The sequence below is a fragment of the Temnothorax longispinosus genome, chromosome 2, assembly GCF_030848805.1.
Source record: "Temnothorax longispinosus isolate EJ_2023e chromosome 2, Tlon_JGU_v1, whole genome shotgun sequence".
Lineage (NCBI taxonomy): Eukaryota > Metazoa > Arthropoda > Insecta > Hymenoptera > Formicidae > Temnothorax > Temnothorax longispinosus.
The window spans coordinates 15,029,759-15,053,558 of NC_092359.1; the positions used below are offsets into that span (position 1 = coordinate 15,029,759).

At 41.7% G+C, this 23,800-nt stretch overlaps 1 protein-coding gene across 2 annotated transcripts in view; it reads left to right on the forward strand.

Annotated features, from left to right (window-relative positions):
* Positions 1-510: 510 nt before the first annotated feature.
* LOC139808260 (cell adhesion molecule 2) overlaps positions 511-23,800 on the forward strand; it is a 102,843-nt gene continuing 79,553 nt past the window's right edge. For both annotated transcript variants that reach the window (XM_071770043.1, XM_071770042.1), the window contains exon 1: positions 511-942. In XM_071770043.1, the coding sequence (XP_071626144.1) occupies positions 870-942 (73 nt within the window). In that variant the 5' untranslated portion in view covers positions 511-869. The remainder of the gene's footprint in view (positions 943-23,800) is intronic.

The following is a 23,800-nucleotide window of genomic DNA, read 5'->3' on the forward strand; positions in this document are numbered from 1 at the left end:
GAGGGGGTGGAGGTAGAGCTGGATAGGTGGGATAGAGAGAAATCCTGAGGATGGATGGGAGCACGATCGTTTACCGCGCGCGAAAAGAAGAAGGAAGAGAGGAGACGGCGACACGCCACACGCGGGCAGGACGGAGCGAGTGACGGAAAAACTGTAATAGTGAGTGAGTCAGAAGACAACTACAGCGATAGAGGGCTGCATAAAAGAGAAAGAAGTTTCTCGTGTGAGTACGGGGGCGGGAATAAGAGGGTGAGAGAGAGTGGAAGAGAGAGAGAGAAGGGGGGGACGGGAAGGGACGGATTGATATCGCCGAAAGAGAAGGTAGACGGTGAGCCGAGAACGAGGGGGCAGGGAGCTACGAGCGAGAACGTGGACGGAAGAACGCGGGATAAACGGAGATACGGGACGGGAGAGAGAGACTGACTAACTGACTGTGGCCGTTAGGGGGCGAAGGGGAATAAGGATTCTGTGCGCGGGCGCGAAGCTGGCGCAAACTCTTCGTGCAGCATCCCTCGTCAGTTGCAAGTCAGGAACTATCGCGGCCGCGTGGTACCCGCGCCGCCGTGTCGCCACAGTCTTGCCGATTTCGAGCGCTTTCGCGGTTTCCGGCTGATCGACGCGCGAACGATACCAGAGAAACTCGTCACTTACTCGCGAACTCTCCCGATCTCGCGTTCGCCCGATGTTGTCGCGCGTCCGCGCGTCTTCGCGTTTCCGTACGCGCGAGTAGGTCCCCCTTTTCTTTTTTTTATGGAAAATCGCGGAAACGGAAACGTCGTGGTACCGATCAGCGAGCGGGGATATATGTAGACAAGAAGCGTGAGACGCGCGCGCGTTACAGTGACACACGGAGGATTCTTCACGGCAGGATGGATAAAGACTTTCGCCGGAAATATAAAAAAATGCGATGTGGTCTGCTTCACCTGCTGCTGATAGTGGGGGGTAAGTTTCATTGTACAGTGTTAAGTGTAAGCAAGAAGGGGAAGGAAGAGTTTCCCCGAGTGATTTGGATGCCTCGCCGATTACCGCGCCGCGGCCGGCGAAGCGCGTTCTCCATCGGCTTCTAATAATCTTCGAACGGAAGAACCATTGAAGTGAATCTTCCATTGCTCTTTCGCCCGTTGATACGAAAGTAACGGCGGGTGCGGGGGAGGGGGGGAAACGTGTTTCTTCGGCTAGTGTTCATTTCGAAGGCGGTCCTCTTTACTTTAAACAACACTCTACCTATAGAAGAGGATGATCTTTGATGAAGGTTCTGCAGCACTTAGCGGTTCTATCAGCTTCAGTTTATATTGCTGGAGGATGTAGGGTATACATAGCGACGGGGAAAGGATAATGTTCGCTCTTCCGTATTGCGCCAAGAAGGAGAGACGTAAAACGGTTAAGTTCCCACTAAGTTGAGCCTGCGAAGAGTCGTTAAAGGAGTCATTGGAACCTTCCGACCTTCTACGCGCCTTCTCCGGCTTGGCTTCACGAAGTTCCGAGATCCGCTGATCCGGGAAAGAGGACGCGGGATACGCGTTTCTTGGAGAATGGGCGATCGTTTGCAGCCGCTCTACGATCGGCACGAACGACATCGTTACAGTCAAGTTCGGCTCGCGAGTTAGATCACGTCGGGATTATAATCGATGCTTTCACTCGCCGATGCATTCCTCGATATTACTACTGCGATTCGCGTTAGGTACTGAGAGTGCTTAAAGATATCGCGGCTATTACTCGCGCCAAACTTTATGAACGAATAAAGAACGGTTTAAATTCTTCCTCTACACAGGCTATAAATAACATTTAATTGATCATATCTGTTTGCGCTCCTCTTAAACGGACCGAAGTATATTGTACGTCTGGAAAACTGGAAAAGAGTGCAATGCGAATGTTTTGCTCTGATTCACAGAATCTTGGACGTATGCCATTTTGCCGTGGGGAGAGGGGGGGTGACTCTTATGGAATAACAGTTTTGATATCGGCCTTGTTATATAGACGAGCTCACTAAAGTTTGGTTTTACTTTGTCGAAGTAGGTCGCGAGCGCCTCGTAATGCTCATAGTTAAGAGATAGGCTGATGGTCCTCTTGCAGTCCTTCAACGTGAATCATTTTAAACGACTCTGTTTTCTGTTATCATTAAAATCAAGTATTTTTTTTGTAAAATTGCTGCGTACGACGCCGATTATCATGATTTTACATAAAGTAACGGCAAGTAAACAGAATTGGTAGCTCAGTCGGATTAAAGTTATAATTTCACGCTTCAGAGAAAGTACAATTCTGGTACGTAAGAGCGACTGCTACGTGACAATTAGAGAAGTTAGTAGAGAAGTTAGTAAATTGAAGTGAGTGGAAGTGAGTCGGTGAACGAGTTTTTAGACACGAACGGAGTGACGTATGCATTCGATGATGTAAAAAAACGTAACGGGCGAGGACTTCCAAAACAATTTGAGATATTAAAAAACCATTCCCGGTTTTCATATTTGCACAAATTTTAAAAGTTGTGTGTGCGCGTATGTGTATCTAGATTGACTAACTAAGTTTGAATCAAGCAAAAACGATCTACATGCTGAAAAATCAAACATGTTTTTTATCATGCTGCAAACAACTAGGTACACGGTACAATAATCTTTCGCGTTTTAAAAATGTTTAAATCCTATAAAAAATGAATACTATGATATATTTAACTAATATTTTTCTGTTTCTTTTATCAATACTTTTATAAAATAGTAATTGCTTGGATTTTTAAAAATATTTAACACATATTAATACTTTTATAAATAGATGAAGAAATTTGTACATGTATATCGAAAGTTTAAGAGATTCCTAATTAAAAGAGTAATTAATAAATGGCGTAAAAATACTTTTAAAATAATAAATCACTCTTATATTTCATCCTTTTGAAATCCCCGAAGGGCGGAGCCCATCGGATAACTCGCGATCTGTTGAAGACCGCGGCAAGTGAGAGGTGATTAATTTATAATATAATTGAGTCTTTATTCTCGTTCACCTTTGTCGTTATTACACAATTTATATAAATTTTTTAAAGATTCTCGCGCATACTAAAAACACCTTGAGACATTTGCTTATTCTTCTTATTCTGAGCCTTTAACATAACATTTATCTTCGTGCATTGCAGATTGAAGAAATTTTATAGACATGTCGTATAGTTTTTCGCTCCTCGAGCGAAATACACCCTGTGTTCTGAGAATTTTCGCCGAAACAACATGCTATTCTCGCGTTGTAGAACTGGGTTGTTTCCGATGAGACAAATTCTCTCAACTGAATATTTGCCCTCTGCTGGACCGCTGCTTTTCCACACGATTGCGTCGTGCCACGAAAAGGCGAACGGATACGTGAGAATTCTTCGGTGAGAGAGACGGAGGAAGAAGAAAGTCGAGATAGAACAAATCGTGGCGAACGTGCACCGGAATGCAGACATATCCGAGATATACTCGCCTGCCTCGCCATCTTCTCGCAGATACTTTACCTCCGTGACGCAGCTTCCGTTTCTGCGAACGCGTTCTAAACCCGCGTTCTCTCTTATTGGAAAAATACAACGTTCGGTACGTCGATGACGCGATTTATCTCCCTTTTTGGGCACGTCGCTTTTAGGGCAGAGATTTCTATACTCAACAATTTAGCGCACTATAACTGTTTAGTTCTATTATATTTATTTTACCGTGATAAAATCTTGTTTTATAAAGGCGTACCGTACTTTCTCATAATCGAGCTTTGCTTCCGGGAAAGAAGTAAGATCGCCGTGAGAACAGTATCCTAAGAAAATTTTCCTTTATTTCTATCTGATACTACTAATATTTTCGAAATGAGCGTGTTTGCTTCTGAGAGTGCACCATATTTTCAAATGCTTCTATAAACTCCGCTCACTCTGCGAACAGTTTCAGCATAAAACGTTTGTTATCTTTCACAACTTTATCTCTTGCTGTGCTTAGTTCTTCTCATGTTTTATTGCTATTGTTAAATATTTTTAAACGGGACGTACAATTTTGCGCTCGCGCACGTATAACATAGTCGATTAAATTTAAATTCGTACAGATGTAATTATTATCGTTAATTGTCCAAGTAAATTTACATCGATTGAAGCTATCACAAAAATCTGATACACTTATTATAATTCTCTAACCTATGCGAATGAAATTATATTCCTTTTCCTTCTCTAATAGCACTAAATTATACATCTTTGCAAATATTTACCATACATGGCGCTCGGCAGCGAGCTTTAATAAAATCAATCTTCACCGATCAACTGCAATATGTTCATTCATTTTCCAATGTAAATTTTGAAAGCTATTCGATGACAAGTACGAATTGATCTTCATCGGTCATCAGTTGCTAGGTTATTATTTGTTCAAATTTTTTAAACCATTTTTCCGCTGTCACTTCATCATGTTACGTTTGTAAAACGTCATTGGTATTTCCTCCACATTTAAGCTCACAGATTAAACATATACAAACATCTGTAATTGAAGTATCCATCTCTGGCGAATTTTTTAATAACTTTTTTATTTGATTTTTAATGGAGCTTTTATCATTTGCACAAGAATACGGTTGCATAATAATAGCATGATAATTTTTTCTAAAATATTATCAATTAAAATAGACATTGTCCATATCATGATTTACGTAAAATGTTAAATAATGCAAAATCTTGAACGTCTCATAATATCATCGTCGACATTTTAAGAGTAATAAAGAATAATAATAGTAATAATACTCGTTCTTCCACAGATTCTTTCTACAGGGATATTACATTCCGAAACGTAACGGATTTAATTCATTTCGTGTAAAAACAGCGCTAAGAGAAAAGACTTTCAAGCCGCTTTGTTCTCGATTTCTTATTCAATAATGTGAGTCTCAATCTGCTAATTGCGCTTCTTTCTTAATTGATGGCCTTGTCTCTTAATCTCCTTATTAAAAATATATCAAAAGAAAAAAGAAGTAAACAAGAGAACGTATTAACAATTTTGGTTCCATATACTGAAGAAATTTGCTTCTGAAGGATATATAATCGATATCAGAACCTTTTCGCGCGAATAGAAAGGAACGTTTGAAGCGATCGCCTTTATTGATCGCGCGAATCAGCTAGCATTTGTAATTATTACATCTGTTGCGACTTAAGCACCGATGTCTTAACAAACTTGGCGCGCAATTCTGTCAGACATTACGTCTAATTACCTTATCAAATTAACCACCCTTTCCTTTATTCCACCTCGTAGCAACAGCTGCAGTTCGAGCGGCAGAAACATGGCTTGATGGCACGGATCAAATTTTGACCAATTACTTCCGCCAGCGTCGCTTTTATCGTTTACGACCGACACTAATGAACGGAAACTTGGAGGCGCTTGTTATTCGGGCACAAACTTTGGTCTTCGTTAACCAAATGTCCAAATTCAGTCCACATTCGAATAATAAACACGAAATATCTGCTCTTATCCTGTTCTTACGTACCGCGCAATTTCACGCGCGAAAATTTCTTTTCTTCTTTTTTGTCGTTTGAATTTAGTTTCGATGTCAATATTTAGAACGCTGAAAGCAAAATCGGATGAGAACGAGAAAGATCTCATTAAAACGAGGCACCTAATCCGGCATGGCATTACGAATCCGATAATGATCTTGCAAGTCAAACCTTTTATTCACTCGCCGTACTTCGATTCATTCGGAAGACGTTGCCATTCTGATCTCCTCGACCGTCTCGAACGGGGTACAATTCGCAGCAGTAGACAGGCCGAAAGATTTCCTCGAGACACGGTATTGGAGATGTACCTTCTTTCCACTCTGTCTTCATTTTCTTCTTCCTTTCTTGTTTTTTTTCCTTGCCCCGAGAATCGGAATGCAAAGGATGCAGAAATGAAGAGGGTACTTCCGTCCACAATTCGAAGACCTCATCGCCTTCCGCCTCAGCCCCGATTGTTCTGTCTTCGTCTCGTCACGGTCGTCGTTCTCCCTTTGTTCCTCGAGTTTCCCGTTTGCTCTCGTCACAGCCGGAACGAGGAGAAAAGGAATTCTCCGAGCGAGTCTTTGGCGAGCGCTCGCTCTTGTCGGATATTACTTTTATTCTGTTTCGAGCCTCGTCGCTGCCTAGACGATGTCCCCGTTCGAGCATCCTTTCATCTACGAGTCGTTTTGTATCATTGCAATGCGATTGTATCGCCCGCGTGTACGTGATCAGAATTGGTCCGAATCTCCACGGAAATCTCCTTCGTCCGCGACGGTATCCTTCCGTGGAGTACAATTTTCCAAGACAAGAACGAGCTGTATGTACATCCCCTTGTACCATCAGCGCAAAGTTAGTCGCTGCCATGAATTGAAAAACAAATAAAAACGCGTGGAGCTGCGTGTTCCACGCGTTGATTTTCAATTTGAGAACTTATAAACTCATCACTGTCTCTGTTTGCTATAACACACAAGTCAGTTGCAAATATGTATACACCGAAATTATGAACATCTTTACATTGAAATTAGAAATTGTGTACAGTGGGAAACAGAAAGGTTGTCCGGTTGAGTTTCGGAACGCATCCTATTTGGAAGTGAATGAGCACTAATGAACACAGCTTGCGCGGTGATTTATTATAAGAGTAGACAAACAGGATGTCAAATATATTGAAATGTTAAAAGAATTGGTAATTGTTGACATGTAAGTAGCTGGATATTAAATATAAATAGGATGCGTTTCGAAACTCAACCGGACAACCTTTCTGTCCCCCAACTGTACAAGTGTAAAATGCTTCCAACGTTTCAAACATCGAAACAGAAGATAGTTTCGCTGAAACTTTCAAAGTTAGAAATAAATAATAGTGAATGCATTGGGAAGAAAAATGATTAGTTTGTGCATCAGATACTCTCCATTCGCCTTCTCCTAATGCTTTTCTAAAAAAAATCTTTAGCAAATCTTATGCGATAACATGTGCCCGCATCGCTTGTCATTAACTCGAGTCACGCGACGTTCGCAATCGCTTCGGGATTACATCGACGCGAAGATCCGCCAGCTGAAATTTATCCTATTATATATTCCGCGATTGGTCAGGAATCCAAGGGAGGAATCGCGCCCGTGGGGCGAGAGAAAAACAAGGATCGAAAGTCGATCGGAAAGGGCAAACGCTTCCGGATGTAATTCCGCAAATACGTTCCGGCTTCCGCTCGAGCGAGCACGAACCGCCGCCGCCGTCGAATCGTCCGTGTAAAATTCGTCCAGCGCCGCGCCGCACCGGGCCGGGCCGTGCCGTGCCGTGCCGTGCCGAGACGGCCACGCGCCATGTGTGGTCACCGATGCGCCTTTTTGCGGTTCGTGGAGCCAGAAAATGACGACGCGTAAGCGACGTTTGTTTCTACGCCACGGGCGAAAAAGAGCCTCGGCGCTGGGTCACACCGGAGATAATTTCATCAGCACGGCGACGAAGAGCACGGCCTGTTAAAGATTGCCGTGCGCAGCACCGCCTCCGCATCGAAACCAAATTACCGTGTCGTCAGCTCTTACGGGCCGTTAATTGCCGTCATTCACCGTCATTCACCGTCGCTGACATCGCGTTTCGCGGAACGGAAGCGCGTCGGGTTGATTTAATTGTTTTCGCGATCGCAAACGGCCGCGGCAACGGCTACGCAAATTCGGTCGAATTAATCGAATTGAGTCACGCGGGATTTATAGCTAATTGGAGCGTGCCCGCGTTGTTTCAATAGGCAACTGTAAAATTCTGATAGCGTAATTACGGGCGCGCGCGCTCCCCCGATTCGCATTTTCGAATTCAAATTGCAACGAGAGCCGTGTCTGTAAAGGTGCGATTTCATTGACGCTAGAAACCAGCGGCAGCGTCAAGAAAATGTAGTGGGGGAAGAAGTTTCGTTGAATTTTGCGGTACGTTAAAAAGTTGAGACGGTCTGAACTTCTTCCCCCACTACATTTTCTTGACGCTGCCGCTGGTTTCTAGCGTCAATGAAATCGCACCTTAAGGCAAAGGGGACAATTTTGAGATTGGCAAAATCCACCAGAGCATTATGCACACCTGTTCATTCATTGTATTATAACGGTAAATCGCTGCATTCAAAAGCATCAAATGGAATTAACTGAGATAATTAAAACCATTAATTAAATAAAACCGTGAATAATAAATTTCTCATATTAAATGTAATAATTTTGTCATTTTTAATAATTATAATTATGTAATATTATTATTAATTTTATCATTCGTCAGTTATGTTATATTACCGTTTCTTCAACATAATATCGAATAGCGCTAAGAATCAGAATTATTCTTAATATAAAGAATTTACTTACAATTAGCTATAATCAAAGCAGGAAATGTCCGTCCCCAAATAAAAATAATCCGTGACAAAGTACGACCCTTCGTAATAGGGACCGCGGATCGTTAACTGCAACTTGGATCCTCGTTGTCCCGGTGAAAAAGGTCGAGCACAACCGTCCGTACTTTATATCGCATTTAACGCACCTTTATAACGACTGCACTTCGCAGTGGCGACAAAAGATTGCCCGACGATAAAAGAGCCGTTAGAGCTTCGATAGAAATGGGGAGAGAGCTTCGGAGAGAAACAAGAAGGTGAGCGAGTAGATCAAGAGGGAAACGAGTAGCGAGCTCAGCCGGCCAGAAGCGAGCGAGGGTTGCGCGAGGAAAAAATCGGATAAAATGAATGGAGAGAATCGTGACGAGGCATACGAGGAAAGAAATCAAGCGGAAAAAGAAGGGGAAGAAGAAGAAGAAGAAGAAGAAGAAGAAGGGGGTGAGAAAGAGAAGACAACTCACCTTCGACTCCAAAGTTTTTCCGAGAAGCGCGCGAGGCGTTGGCCATTACCGTGGATCACATACCTCTTTCACTTCGCTTCCACTACTTCGCCGAGCTCGGCGAAACCACAACGCTCTTGGTTCTTCGCCCCGGGCGGAACTTTCGGGCTACGTACGTCGAGAGTTAAAAATTTATCCGCTTTGAAACTGATTAGGCAGCGCGCTCACTCGCAAGTCCGATTCGAATGTCTCTAATTGAAAAGAAGATCTGAAATCGCGATGTGCAGTGCGCGCGATGGTTCCGTGTTGGTATCGCCCGCGGTTATTTCATTTCCCCCGTGGAGGATGGCTTCTCCGCCCGAGAAAACCTCTCGCGAAGAAAATTCGACGCGAATACGAGTACCCCTTGGGTACACCTAGGGGGGAGTGTTGTCCTTATGCATTTAATGGATTCCATGGGACCGGTTTAATCGCCCTTGCAAGCACGAGAGCGTCCGCGGGCTGGGGGATGACACGGAAATGAGGATTGGGATTACTCCGAGAGCGGTTGCGCCATTTTTGCTTAGTCGTCCTTTTGAATACATCGACTCGGAAAGAGACGCCTAATCGAATATTTCACCGTTGCGCTTTTGCAACCGCCGCGACTTTATCGCGAGATGTAAAAATTATTTACAGTGCGTCGTTGTAATAATTTTTTACCAAATAGCATTAAGGACGCATAAAGTGTTCAACGGATTATGCGATACACGTATAAAATTGTTTTAAGTAATATTATATGAAATAAAATTTCGGCAGGAGACCAAATGTGCTTTTAATGCCGTCATATTACTGACTTTACTGACACGGACAATTAACAATTCTCTATGGCCATTACTTCCCCCTCGCTAAAATCTAATATTTCACATTAAACGTTACACCGATTCTAAAAGTGAGATGTTTATGGTTATTATCAACTTGGATTAATAAGGACAGCCATACTTAATGTTAGCTAAAAGCAAAATTTGCTTTTGAGCGGGTATCATTTAGATTCTACAGGGGAGAGAAAGGGTGTATATCCGTGCGCGCACGCGCATAAGATTCCCTGTGCGAGGAAATTCGGGGGCGAACGCCTCGGATGCCTTCACGTTGTCTTAATATATTTCGTACTCCGTAGGCAGGGGTTGGGTGGTCTTTGTTGGAAAGCCACTTACGCTCTGCCGAGATACGTAATCTTGCCCGGTGGCCCCGGGGCTTACATCGATCTAGGATTTTAGCTAACGCGGCGCGGAGATCCAAAGTTTATTAAGAAGCCTTCGAGAGTACGCCGAGAGGAGAATGACGACGCGGCGCGCCGGTTATTATGGAGACGAAGGTGCCCTCGAGCGCTCGGACCAGCTGCAAATAATTAATCTGTCTAGCTTAAGTATTTGCATCCCGTTAGGGGAGAATCCTCGTTACACCGGGTCAACTAGAGCTACGTGAAAACTATCGCAAGATTTTCGCACGTTTTATGCACGAGTGTTATCAAACAAGTCATATGTTCACGGTGAGAGAAATTATTTAAAAACGGAAAGTAGTAAATTGAGCTAATAAACCAAGGTAGTTGTTATTACTAAATATATAATATTGTCATTTAAATATTACTATGTTGCGTCCCAAGAAGAATACAACTAAAAAAATTTCGATTTTGAGTTAAATCTATAAAAAGTAATGGCATCAATATTTGGAGTAGGCCTCAATATTTTACTGATTAATTAGATAATTAAAGAAAATACTAATTGTGTTCCATGGTAATTGCATGTCCGTCAAAAAAGAACTTAAAGGAAACAACATATTCAGTACTAAATAATAAGGACAGTTACGTATGTATCAACGTATCGTTGAAGTCGCCCATTGTATCACGACGGCTCGTTATAATTGTCATAAAATAGGACACCCTCCGCACTGTGGTCTTCGGCCACGATAAACGTGACAAACGGTTTAAAAATAGTTTTAACTTAACGCTGCGCGCGAGCAGTGAACGGGCAAAAAAAGAAAGATATTAACCGAGTTGGGAAAAGGACTCCATCCGAGGACACTCGGGAGCTAACGTCGCCGTGGATACGTAGTATCTCAAGCTAGCGTCTCACCGGCTGTTACTTGGCGGGGCCACTGCCTCTCGTTGCGATAACAAACGTTATTTCCGTGCGCCGTGGAAGAAACTAACTGGCTTTGGTAGCCGGGGCGATATATGTCGCCGATTTTTGTCGCACGATTTATTCGGAGTCCAGTAAGCACTGTTGTTCTTTATGACAATGAGTTTTGCAAGGACACACTTCTAGTATCCTAAAGGGGCAATAACTTGAAAATTGTTTTATCTGAAAGTCTAAAGATTGAAATAAATTGAAATAAATTCAAAAATATTAACTGTATTTATAGGAGACGTTTGTACAATATCAAATAAAACAGAAGGAAGAATGAAAGAGATATTGTTTTTCAGTTCAATATAAGTACATCTACATGTGATTTGCTTTTTAATAAAATAATTTAATAAAATGAACAAATATTTGTTATTATTATTCAATATAAAAGAGAACATCTTGTTTAGTATTTAAAAATAATTTAATAAGGATAATGGAGTACAAAGACACATTAGAGAAAAAAATCCATTAGATAAATCTTAATACTTAATCTAATAAAAATTTTTTTAGAAGAATTACCTATGAAATTAATTACCTACAAAACAAATTAAATGTGTTTCACTTGGCGATTAAACATCGACGACCTTTGCGACAAGAGCATCTTAATTAAATTTATTTAGTATGACAATAAAAACGGAAAGCCTCAACAAAAATAGCATTCTTAAATGAAGAACAAATTCTCGACAAAACAAGTGCGGTTGAAGATAATACGTATGAGCCGCCGTAAAGGATGGAGCGAGGGATGAACCAGGAAGGGTGTCCCGGTCACCGCGCCCTACGGGAGCTACATTTAAAAGTATAATTTAAAAATGGCGGCACAGAACACACGAAATGGCTCATAAGCATAATTTATGCGGCCGTTTCGCCAACCCCTCACCTCGCGTCGAGTCCCCGTCTCGCAGCACTTTCTCTCTTTCTCTCTCTCTTGCGTTTAATAAAGGGTCCTCGTCGCGTGGCTGGGAGGAAGGCCGGTCTTTTTGTTTTCGGAAACTGTCGCTTTTCCTCTTCCTTTTCTTACCTTACATTTGAATTCGTTAACTTGACGATCGTCAAATCCGCCCCCGCTATTCGACGACCGCGTTACGGATGGAATCTGCGGGTGGAATCGATCTTCTTACGAATCGAGGCAGAATAATTCGCAAGAACCACCACGACGGCCTGCATCTCATCTGCGTCGAAATAAATTTCAGAGAAGAAACTCGGAAACACCAGAAGAAGAAGGTGTTATTTGTTACCGTCGGAAACGCTTGCGAAGAAGACCGCGGAAAAAGGGAAGCGGAGAGGGCGAACGAGACATAATTTACCAAGACCCCAAGCTCTATGAGCACGGCTGTGTTATAATTTATTCAACGCGACCGTCCGGATTGCATTTGTCAATTAATCGAATTTCTGTGTGCGTGATAATTTCTCTTGAAATTATTAAAATTTAGAACTCGCGCAATCTCCAGTATATACGGATTCATCGCGGATTCACCAATTAACCCTTTACAACGTAACGATCGCGTTGCGCGACAGATTTTCAGATATACCTTTATGTTCTCACAACTCGAAATTATTTCAACGACAAAGCCCCGTTGATTAGACTCTCACCGCGCGAATTTGTAAACGTTCTACACGTATAAAAATATAATCAAGTATTGTGTTGTTTTTTTAATAATGCAGAAATCGCAGTAACGCAACTCGTTTAAATTCTACTCTCTCACGGAATGGTAAATTTGAAGTTATTTGTAGCATACCAATATCAAACTGAGAGAAACGCATTTCCGTTTGAAAGCACTCCCGAGATATTTACCCTATGCGACGTTTTCGGTTAGAACTCAGCAATTTACTAATTCCAGAAACAAATTGCTTGATCGTCTCTAGTTTGTTAATAAAATAGGCGTTAGTAAACTTCTTCATGTTCATCAAAGAAAACTTACGTCAGTTAGAACGGTCGTTCAAATAAATTAACTTTCGCCATTTAATTTCGGCTTACTTTAACAGGATGCCGTTGACACAGAATAATCTCTTTTTCCCCACTTTTCTCGCTTAATAAGTTTCAAAAATTTAAACTCGTTTTCTCTCTAAGGTGAATTCACAGATGGGCGAATACTGTCATCATCATATTTAAAAGATAAAGTGTGAATTTCTCATTTCCTCAATTTCTTTCCATACTTCGCGCTTTTTTTTGTAAAGACTTTGATGAATAAGCAGCTTCTGACACATTTTATATTAAACATATTTCCTTGTACACAGGAGCACATTTAGTTTAATATAGTAAAACCACTGAACTGAGCCGGATATAAATCCACACTTGCGAAAGAATGCTTCGCGGAAGCGGAAGTTGTCTATATATGTATACAGACTTCGAGTTTCTGCACAGAATGATCAGTCGATTGCGATCGTTTAGTCTTTGGGAGCGGAGAGAAAAACCGTACAATTTGTCCGCGAACGTAACGGCAGCTTCGGCGGATGTTTCCACGATTGGCTAGTCCTTTGATCATCAAGTATCTCGGCTTTACCGTACGCTGTCGTATTTTTCTTTAAATCAACCATTTGTGGAGTAAGCTTCTAGCGTCGAGACGCATCCTTTCCGAATCATTATTTACGGGCGTGATATATTACATCAGTAAACTAGCAATGATTACAGCAAATGTGTATTCGATCCCAAAAGTAACATTCAATTACAAATAAAAAAGCAATAACTACTGTACTAATGCATCAGTGTTGAATCGTATAAAAATGATTTCTGCAGATCTCTTTGCTCTAATTAGTGTAACGTAAATACTAATTACAACAGAGACTTTAATGCGAGTTTAATTCGCTGCAATTATGCTACATCGTGCAAATTGGCTGCAGTCCAAGAGATACACACGGATATGTCATATACATACGTATGATTTCTCTCCCGTAAAGGGGAACAGTGCTAAAATTCTTAACAAGTTATATATAAATCTGTCGAAATAGAAGTAATCGAATTGGGGGAGATTCAATTCGATTCGTATTCGAATAGTTCGCACTAGTTCTACATTAATCGAATATTTCCTAATAATACCTACCAATTATTAATCTGAAAGCTTAATTCATGATTTACGAAATAAGCCAATTATTTTCAAATTTTTTTAAACTGGCATAATTTTTCCTATACCATTTTTGATAAAATTTTTTTGAAGTTTTGAATTGAATAGGAAGTTTTTTAACTGGGCCAGTTTGATACTTTATAATCGTGAACTATTACGAATTCCTTTGCGGAAAATTTCGCACACGGAACAGATTGCTCTTTCTTTCGCGCTTCTGTTCGGATTTAATGATGTATAACTATGGATCGCAATTTCGTCGGCCGGAGAGAGCTTTTATTTAATGACTTGACCTATTTAAATAGCTTTCTCGCGAAAACTTTTGACCTTAAGACCTTAGAATCTACGTAATATATCACGTCGTTAAAGTGCATAATTCCCCGAGATCCTTTTCGCGTAATTTCGTTAAGTATACGTACATCTCGGCCTAAAATATTTGCGATTATACGCTATCAATTACGTCCAGAACGTTGTTATTAATCGCGTCGCAATAATTACAGTAATTATACTCTATACCACGACATCGATTTTCTCTCAAAAGGACATTATGCCGCACGCATTGCCTCGAACGTAAAACGGAAAGCTCTTTTCCTTTATTAACGAGACAAGTGAATGTAAATTGCAAAGAGCTCGGGACGTCCCGTCGAGAATTGCGCTGTTTGCGCCAATCGCATTAAGCAACTTTGTAATCGGAGTCGATGAAACGAGTTACTCTCTCGCAGGGAACTTCGGAAGACAAGTCGCACTTCCCCGCAAACTTCCCAATAGGAGATCACCGACTTCTACTTTGAATTTCATGGAGGGTACACAAAAATTTAATTGAGCGAATTTACACGTCTGTTGATCTTACGAGTATAATCGCGGCGCGATTGAGTTACGATATCTCATCCCGTGGATCATTAAGCGAGATTCTTCACGACGGGATTTGCACTGGACGCAGGTAATACCTCCTATGAATATCCCACTTTACGCGGCTAAAAAAAATTTCAGCGAATGAGCTTGCCAGCTGAAACGAGGTTCTTTGTATCCACGGTTCATTAGGTGGAACCCCCTTTATGGGAGAGGTCGAGAACGGTATTCCCTTTCTTCGTTTTACGAGTTATTCAGCGTGTGCTCTCAACTTTTGTAAAAAATTTGTATAAGTGCAGGCTTTCGTCTTCAATTACACCCAGTACCGAGGTTATTTTACAACGTGGGGCTATTCTCAGTACCTTTTCCTGCAGTTCTCCAGTACCCCGTTCGCCTCATCGACCGCATACCTTCGACCGACAAGTTGAAGTCTCCGAATGCCCATTCCAAGGCTCAAAATGTTTTAAGTACTTGTGTTTACTGCGCTATGTGCGAAATGTAAATGAGAAATATCGGATTAAACAATTTTGCGATATTTTGTGATATCGATCAATGATCTTGTTCGTTTAAAGTACATTCTATATTTAACCAAGGAAAAAGGATACATCCTATGTAGCTGTGAGTAATTGCAATTTTAAAGTGTTACTCAAGGTAATATAAAACTATTCAGGCAGAACTATCATATTTTATAGTCACAGCTAAAGAGAAACAGCTGGGTAACAAAAATACCCAGGTAAAAAATTGACTGAGCTTATTCAATGCCGTATAATCACAATAAAAACGCTGTCTTTATATAAAATTTATTAAAACATCAATATTGCTACTTACATGGAAATCAAATAGCGAAACCAATGCGATATGTATTACGTAGCAGAATTATTTAATGTGATAATCAGCGAAATCGTTTCCATCGGAACGGGAGCGACGTAATTTCTCGTCACTTTTTGCCACGTCAAATTGATCCATGTTTAGACAATGGCGGCGGACGTGGTGCAAAAACGCCGCAGCGCCCGTCGTATCAGATTAAACGTTTAGACAATGGCGCGAACTTTGGAAGTCTTCCTTCCCGTTCCTTTCCCGTCAGTATCGGCAAAAAGCGGCGGAAAGCAAGGCGAGACGTTTTATCTTCTATGGGGAAGTTTCTCCTCCCGTGCCGCGCAGCGCGGCGCGGCGGTAGATTTTATTCCTTCGCGCTTCGTACTTCCGCAGTTGCTACAATAAAGTCCCGCCGTTCGATAAAACGTCAAGCCACGAATTTCCGGCGGCTTGCGAGGACGTCAACATCGAGGGGTGGCGCGCCTCGGAAAAAAGCGCCCCTTTTTACGGAATCGGCGAAAAGCATCGAGGATATTTGGTCCCGGCGCGGCGCGCGGCGCGGAAACGGAAAACGCTCGAAAATTTTTCCTTATGCGAGAAACTTCGCGCTGCAGAACGAAGCGTCGGATTATCGCCCTTTCCGCGCGATGACTGGAATATTTGACGGCCGGATTTCTTCGCGAAAGAGGTATTTGTCTTGCGTTTGACGTTTCTGTTAGGGCTAATGGAAATGCAAAACTGGAACGAGGTATTATTAATAGTGAAGTACGAGTGACAGCTATAACGGTATGAAAGCTTCAGAAAATGGCATAAATCCATAAATCATACATACGTACATATAAATCTTGAAATGTTTAGGTATTTGAACATTGAATTTAAACATTGATATTAAAAGATCTTGAAAAGAGTATTGCTGAATTATTTAATAAGTTATTGCAATCATACCATGTAATGCGTGTAAGTAAAATCAAGATGTTTATTATTTATTATATCTTTATAATATCGAAGAATATTTTAAAAATAATTTAACACGTAATATTCTATTCGTAAGTGCAATTTGTTTTAAGTTTCTCGCATTTATAACGTATTTCTATTTGAGAAAAATTTGATAGTATAAGATATGAAGATTTGGAAAAGGTGCCTCTATATTTCGTTTTTCATATTTTATTTGTCACCAAAAGGTGCTGGATCGGGCTCTTTTCGCGGCTTTTCGGCTTCCCAAGGGGACGGCGATTCTCAACGATTCAATCAGCGCGGCCAATCGAATTCGACAATTGAGTAATCCGCTACTCCGCTCAGCGTTTCTTCTTTTCCTTTACTGGCTTTCTCGTGTTCTCCCTCTTACCCCTTCGAAAACCCAAGGCGCCGCCGATTACAGAGGGAGAGATCTCCGCGTACAACGCACGGGTATAGACGAAGGGATGTGGGAAATAACGAGGGGCCATTAAAGTGAGAAAAACTCACGCTTCCAATTTGCGAGAAATTTTAAATGAAAACTTAGCTCGATAATTTAATGCAACTTTAAATGAGTTGTGCGACTTTAAGAAATTTTTTCAAGGGCAATAAAAAATGTGCGAAAGCGTAAGTGAAATGCAAAGAAAATATAAGACAAATTTATACATAGAATAATATAATATTTCCACGTAAATATTGTAATAATCTTTTACTTAATACGAATAAAAAATATCACATATATAAGAATTACTAACAATAAGTGATATAAATTATGTGTATTTTAACAATAATCAATATTACAGTATTATAAATAAAAATTATGCTGCGTATATAAAAAAAATCATCGCTTTTTATACTTAACTTTTATACAATTAACAATAATAAATTTACAAATGAGCCAAATAATATTATAATACATACTGCATATTCAATTAATAAATTTTGTCGGCAAGTAATTATATATATATGAAATAATGAAATAAACTCTGTGTGATAGACAATTAAATTCAGGAACAGTAATATATCATTTTTGTTGCCGTAAAATCGTTAAATATTGTATGTTAAAATTAATTGAGCTACTGAAAATAATTAACAATTGCGTATTTATGGAAAATTGTGTGAATTTTGCTATGAAAAGTTTACGTTTATATTTGTGCATTTAGATCTCGTTAAAATTTGTTCTCAAAGCGCACACTACAAAAGCGCAATATTACAATGCTATAATATGCCCAAGATTTCTCTTACAAGCAAACGCGTATATTTCGCGTGTAGCTAAGCGAAATCTCTTGCTTGCATCCTATTTTAATAAGAGCAAGGGAGGAGGACCGAAATTTTCAGCGAATAGCAACCTGCTTTCTGCGAGATTGCATACCTACTCACGGAAAAGCCCGTAGCACGTGAAAACTGCAGCTAAGGAAATTACTAATCGCAACGAGTACTAGAATTTACACATACATGCACTGCACGTGCACGCGAGCGCGTATTGTTACATTTACACAATATTCTCAAAATTGGACCTTGTCTGCGACTAATAAATTCGCCCGCTCAGAATAATCTTATCATGCACAAGATTATTTTTTGTAATTTGTTATCTTTGCAGTTTAATAACTAATGTAGCAAAATCAACACCATTCAAGAGAAAAATTCACACAATATTTGTACGTTCAATAAGCTACATATACCTACATATACATACATTTTTGATAAATTTTTTATAGCGCACAAACTTATCGGATACTTTTCTAATACCATATTGAACATACAATATTGAACGATTTAAGTGTTTTTATATAACATTTTTATAAGCATTAGTAATTTTATGCTCCAAATGTCTGGAACGGACGTACTCAATTTATGGGTATAGAAAAAAGGGGAAAAGGTTTCACAACTAGCTCACCAGAATGTACGGTTATGCGTTCCATATTTATGGTCTGACGGACTATAAACCTGATTTATAGATCTAAAAGAAGTTTAAACGAAATTTAATGCGCAAGAAGAAAAAGTATAAAAGTAAAAAAGGATCACCCAAGAAACAGAGAAATTTTCAAACTGTTTCCATCATCGACAAGATCGCTAAAAATGCGAAGAGATGCGTACATCTCTCGCGTTTCTCGTCTTCCTTTTATCGCGGGATTTGTCGATAAACGTCGACGAAAAGTTGCGGGCAACCCGTTTGAAGAGATAAACGGCTTTCCACAAATCGACGTTGCAGTTGAATCGCAAAGGTAGGAAAATCGTAGGTACGTCATCACGTTTCTACCTACATCAATCTTGACTTCGACTTGTCAACGTCAACGACAATCGCTGGTTCATCACCCGCGTGAAAAATATTTTCTCCGAGACCTCCGAGGAGCTCATCTTTTAAAACGTCGAACGTGTGCAAGTAAAGTATATGCACTTCGCTCTCTAAGAAATAACAGTGAGCGATACCTCGGTCATAAGTTTCCGTTTAATTTGCGAGAAACGAAAATCAATCGTTAATTGGACACCGCACGATTTTAAATTTTTTACCAAACAAAGAGACAAACTTTGGCCGTTATAATTTATTAAAATGTAATTAACGAAGATCATTACTTAATAGAATACAATAATAAGGCTTCTGAACAAATTATGTTATATATCATTGTAAAGATAAAGTATCATTTTTTTAATTGCTATTTTTAACGTAATCAAAATTGTTTAAAAAATGACATACATATATATATATATATATATATATATATATATATATATATTGTTCATATTTAATCAGCATTTTTTTGCTACAGAAGTTCACTAGTTACAATTCAATGTACGACTATTGTTAATATTAATAAAATAATTTTTCTCATTCTAGTCTCTTTATCTGTTGTAATCTATCTTTTGTACGCGTACAATCAAGACACTGCAGTGGGATGTACTGAGTGACATTTGTAAAGAAATAGCAGGAAAAAAAACTTTAGAGATTGGAGATGAGCTCTCTTTTCTTTAAATCGCTGTAGAATTCCACATTCAGAAGCTGCGCGAGACTGCTTTACCTTCGTCGACGATTATACGGCGTCGACCGTTTATACTTATTCCCTTGCGGCAAATTTCGTTTATTTCAAATGAGAACAAAAGAATATGCCCCATTGTGGCTTACATATTTCATGTATGTAGGAGTGGGCCCCTAGTTCGGTGGCGTTAACGGCAGAGGACCCGCGCGCAAGGCGCTTGCGCGAGGACAGTAGTGTAGGTCAGGGAGCGCGCGGAGGAGAGTGTGTAGTCGACCGCGCTCAGAGAAGGACTGTATTACATATATATCCGCATTAAAGTCATTAAGTTTTATTAAAGAAAACGTCCGTTCCTTCACCATCCTCGGTATCGTAACCCTACAGTTGGGGGCTCGTCCGGGATCGAGGCCGACAGCGTGTGTGGGAACGGTGAAGTCGAAAAGAAAGGTCGAGTTACGTTGTAAAGTCGGGCGATTCGGAATCGCAACCAAAAAGTCGTGAGCGGGCTCGAACGTGTCGCACGCGTAACGTTCAGCTAGCCAACAAGTTGTTACAGTCGAAGTTGTGCGGATTTCCATCAAACGTGCGAAACGGTGTGTACCGCGGAAGTCGCCGCGTGCAAGCCAACGTTGAAGTTGCGTACGTTTGATCGAGTTCGCGATACGGCGGCCATCATAGAACGTGGCACAAGCCGAGCAGTCGTGTAAGAGAGACAGTGGTTTTTGAGACGGTTGTGGACGGAAGACGGTCGCGTACGAGAGGCAGCCGTGTGTCGAGTGCATCATCGTACGCAGGACATAATCGTGCAACGTAAAGTGCCGAAATGTTTACGACGCCGCGGACGCCGCCTCCCAAAGAAAAGGCGCCAACGGTCAACGGAAACGAAGAAGGCGACCGTACGGCGGATACAGAGGGCGCGTCGAACGTCGTGCGAAAGATGGACGGCGTCGGTAATACCGACAGAAGAGCGGGAAAACAAGTAGCCGACCAAGTCGACTCGCAAACACCGCAGATACCGATCGAAAAGATGACAGTGTTACAACTCCAAGACGAATTACGTAAGAAAGGCTTATCGATAGCAGGGAAAAAGAAGGTCCTGGCAGATCGTTTGCGAAAAGCAATAGACGACGAGGACGATGGATTGGAGATCGACGCGACGGATGACAGCAGCGACGACGAAGAGGTTAGACAACTGACAGTGGGGCATGGTGCTCAGGATCGAAGACCGCGCCATTCGCAGCCACTGGGGCGTACCACACGTCAGCAGACGAGACGTCATAGCTCGCCGAAGCGAACCGACCGGCGAGTTCGAGCACAAGAATCGGAAAGCGACAGTGAAGACGACCCAGAAGAAACGCAAGACGAAACGCGAGTGCAAGCAAATCGTCGGCACGGCGTGCCAAACGAAAGAGAAATGACACAGGTAAATCACATGAAGGCTGCATTTACTATCAAAGACGTTGAAGGAAGTATCCCTACTTTCACCGGTGACGATAAGATGACTATCCAAAATTGGATTGAGGAGTTCGAAGATACGAGCGTCCTGTTGCAATGGAGCGATTTACAGAAGGTAATTTACGGAAAAAAGATGCTTCGCGGGTCGGCGAAACAATTCATTGCCTTACAGCGAGGGCTGGTGTCGTGGGCAGCTCTCAAAGATTGTCTCACTAAAGAATTCGAAGTGGAGGTTAACAGCGCAACAATCCACTCTCAATTACAGAAACGTAAGCGTCAAGCCAACGAGACTCCGCGTCAATACGTGTACGCTATGCGAACGATCGCGAATCAAGGCCGTGTAGAAGACGAGGCCCTTATCCAATACATTATTGACGGCATCCCGGATCTCGAAGCGAACAAGCAGATTTTGTACAACTCACGGACGATCGACGAGATGAAGAAGAATCTGGAGCTCTATGACCGCATGCGCGAGAAGTCAGGTCGGAAGAAACCAACAGGTAAAGCTGACGCAAAGGGTGAATCAAGCAAAGATGGTAAGGACGCGAAGGAAAAGAAGGACGCGAAGCAAACGACAAAGAAGGCTCATTGTTTTGCATGTGGATCACCGGATCATGCGGTTAAGGATTGTCCCCACAAAGACAAAGGACCGAAATGCTTCCGATGCGACCAGTTCGGACACGTGTCAAGTAATTGCGAGCAACCAGACAAGACAAGCAAGAAAGACGAAAAAATCAACCGAGTGACTGATGACGAAGAGACATCGCGATTCAAGTTAACGGTATGGACACGCTGGCTATACTGGATACAGGCAGTTCCAAAACTATTTTACGGGAAGATGAATACGTGAAGATCGGCAGTCCTACGCTAAAACCGACGGTACGCTTATTTAGAGGATTTGGAAACGCGCGAAGCAAGGCGAAAGGTGTCTTTGATGCAGAGTTGACAATTCAAGACGAAGTTTATTGCAACGAAGTATATGTCGTTCCAGTCGAAACAATGGACGCGAGGATGCTCATGGGGAAAGACCTACTCAAACAGATGGATATCCGTATTCTCGGTGGACAGACAACATTCCGGAAGATAACGGCAATTGAAGATGGAACACCCGCGCACGAGGTCAAGGGCGAAGAGTGTGTGCCGGGTAACCAACCCAAAGACGAAGATGGCGATGAGGTCAGTGCAGAATGGGAGCGATGTGGTTTGTCTACAATCAACTACGTCGAGCCCGATGAAGTCAGTGTGCGAGGACCTTACGCAGAAGAGATCAGGAAGCTGATAGACGATTACAAGCCGATCAAGCAGGTGCGGCCTAAAGTCGAGATGAAGATTGTGCTGAAAGATCAAGAACCCGTTCGTGCCAAACCACGGCGACTGTCAGTGCAAGAAAGACAGATCCTACAGAAGCAAGTCGATGAATGGTTGAGAGACGGAATCATCAAGCCCAGTAGAAGCCCATATTCGAGTGCCGTGGTACTCGTGAAGAAAAAAGACGGAACTTATCGCGTCTGTATTGATTATCGTCCAATCAACAAGAAGATTATTCGAGGCCAGTTTCCAACACCGTTGATTGAAGACTGTATCGATGATTTGGCCTCAGCCCGAGTTTTCTCGGTGATCGACCTGAAGAATGGCTTCTTCCACGTCCCAGTTGCGGAAGACAGTCAACAGTATACGTCCTTTGTGACGCCTGACGGACAGTACGATTTAAATAACTACTACGGCAGCGGACTACATGAAGCCATACCTGTACCAGGAAGATGAATCTTCGGGGACCGAAGATTAGCAGAATGGCCGAGTGTAGGAGTGGGCCCCTAGTTCGGTGGCGTTAACGGCAGAGGACCCGCGCGCAAGGCGCTTGCGCGAGGACAGTAGTGTAGGTCAGGGAGCGCGCGGAGGAGAGTGTGTAGTCGACTGCGCTCAGAGAAGGACTGTATTACATATATATCCGCATTAAAGTCATTAAGTTTTATTAAAGAAAACGTCCGTTCCTTCACCATCCTCGGTATCGTAACCCTACATGTATATCGTTGATAATTTAGTATTTTATTATATTTCTCTCCGAAACTTTCTCCGAAACAATTTTTTTTCTCCTAAATTTGGAATATCGGCACGGAGATAAATATGAGTGATCTAATTAAATGCAGATCATACGAAATTATTATATATAATAGACAATACTCTATCGCTAATCGATAACAATAATGATTTTTATCTTATTGTTAGATTTTCTATATTCTGCAGCCGATAAATTAGAAAAAAAATTCAACTTTCCACGTATAATAATACGTCAAATAACTTTTCACGCTCTATAGAAAATATATATATGAGAATATTTGAAATATGTCATCTCACATCTGGCGGATTCTTTGTACATCCTAGCAAAGGGCAACGAAGCGCGCGCATCCCATGTAACTTTATTTAATAAACCGCATACATGTGCGCAGAACGCAAACAGACGCCAGCGTATATGTGTGAATGCAATAGAGGAGGCGCGCTGTACTTTGATGCCTCAGGCGGCGCGGGCGGTGGTTTTCTCAATTTCTGACAATTTCTGTTTGGTTCTCCATTGAAGCAGCCTTCACTTCTCCGCGCCCGTCCGCGCCTCGTCCTCCCTCCTCCCCTTCCCGCCGTCTTCCCAGTTTTTTACCCCGGGCGAGTTTTGCCGCGGAGTTCTTTTTGTCTCTCGCTTGGCCTCGCGTCGATTCTCAGCCATTCTCCGCCGCGCGCCGGTTGTCGCGGTACTGTCCGCGGTTTTTCGCCGTCGTTCCGCTGGAAACAATGCTCGCGCGGTTTCACAATATCGA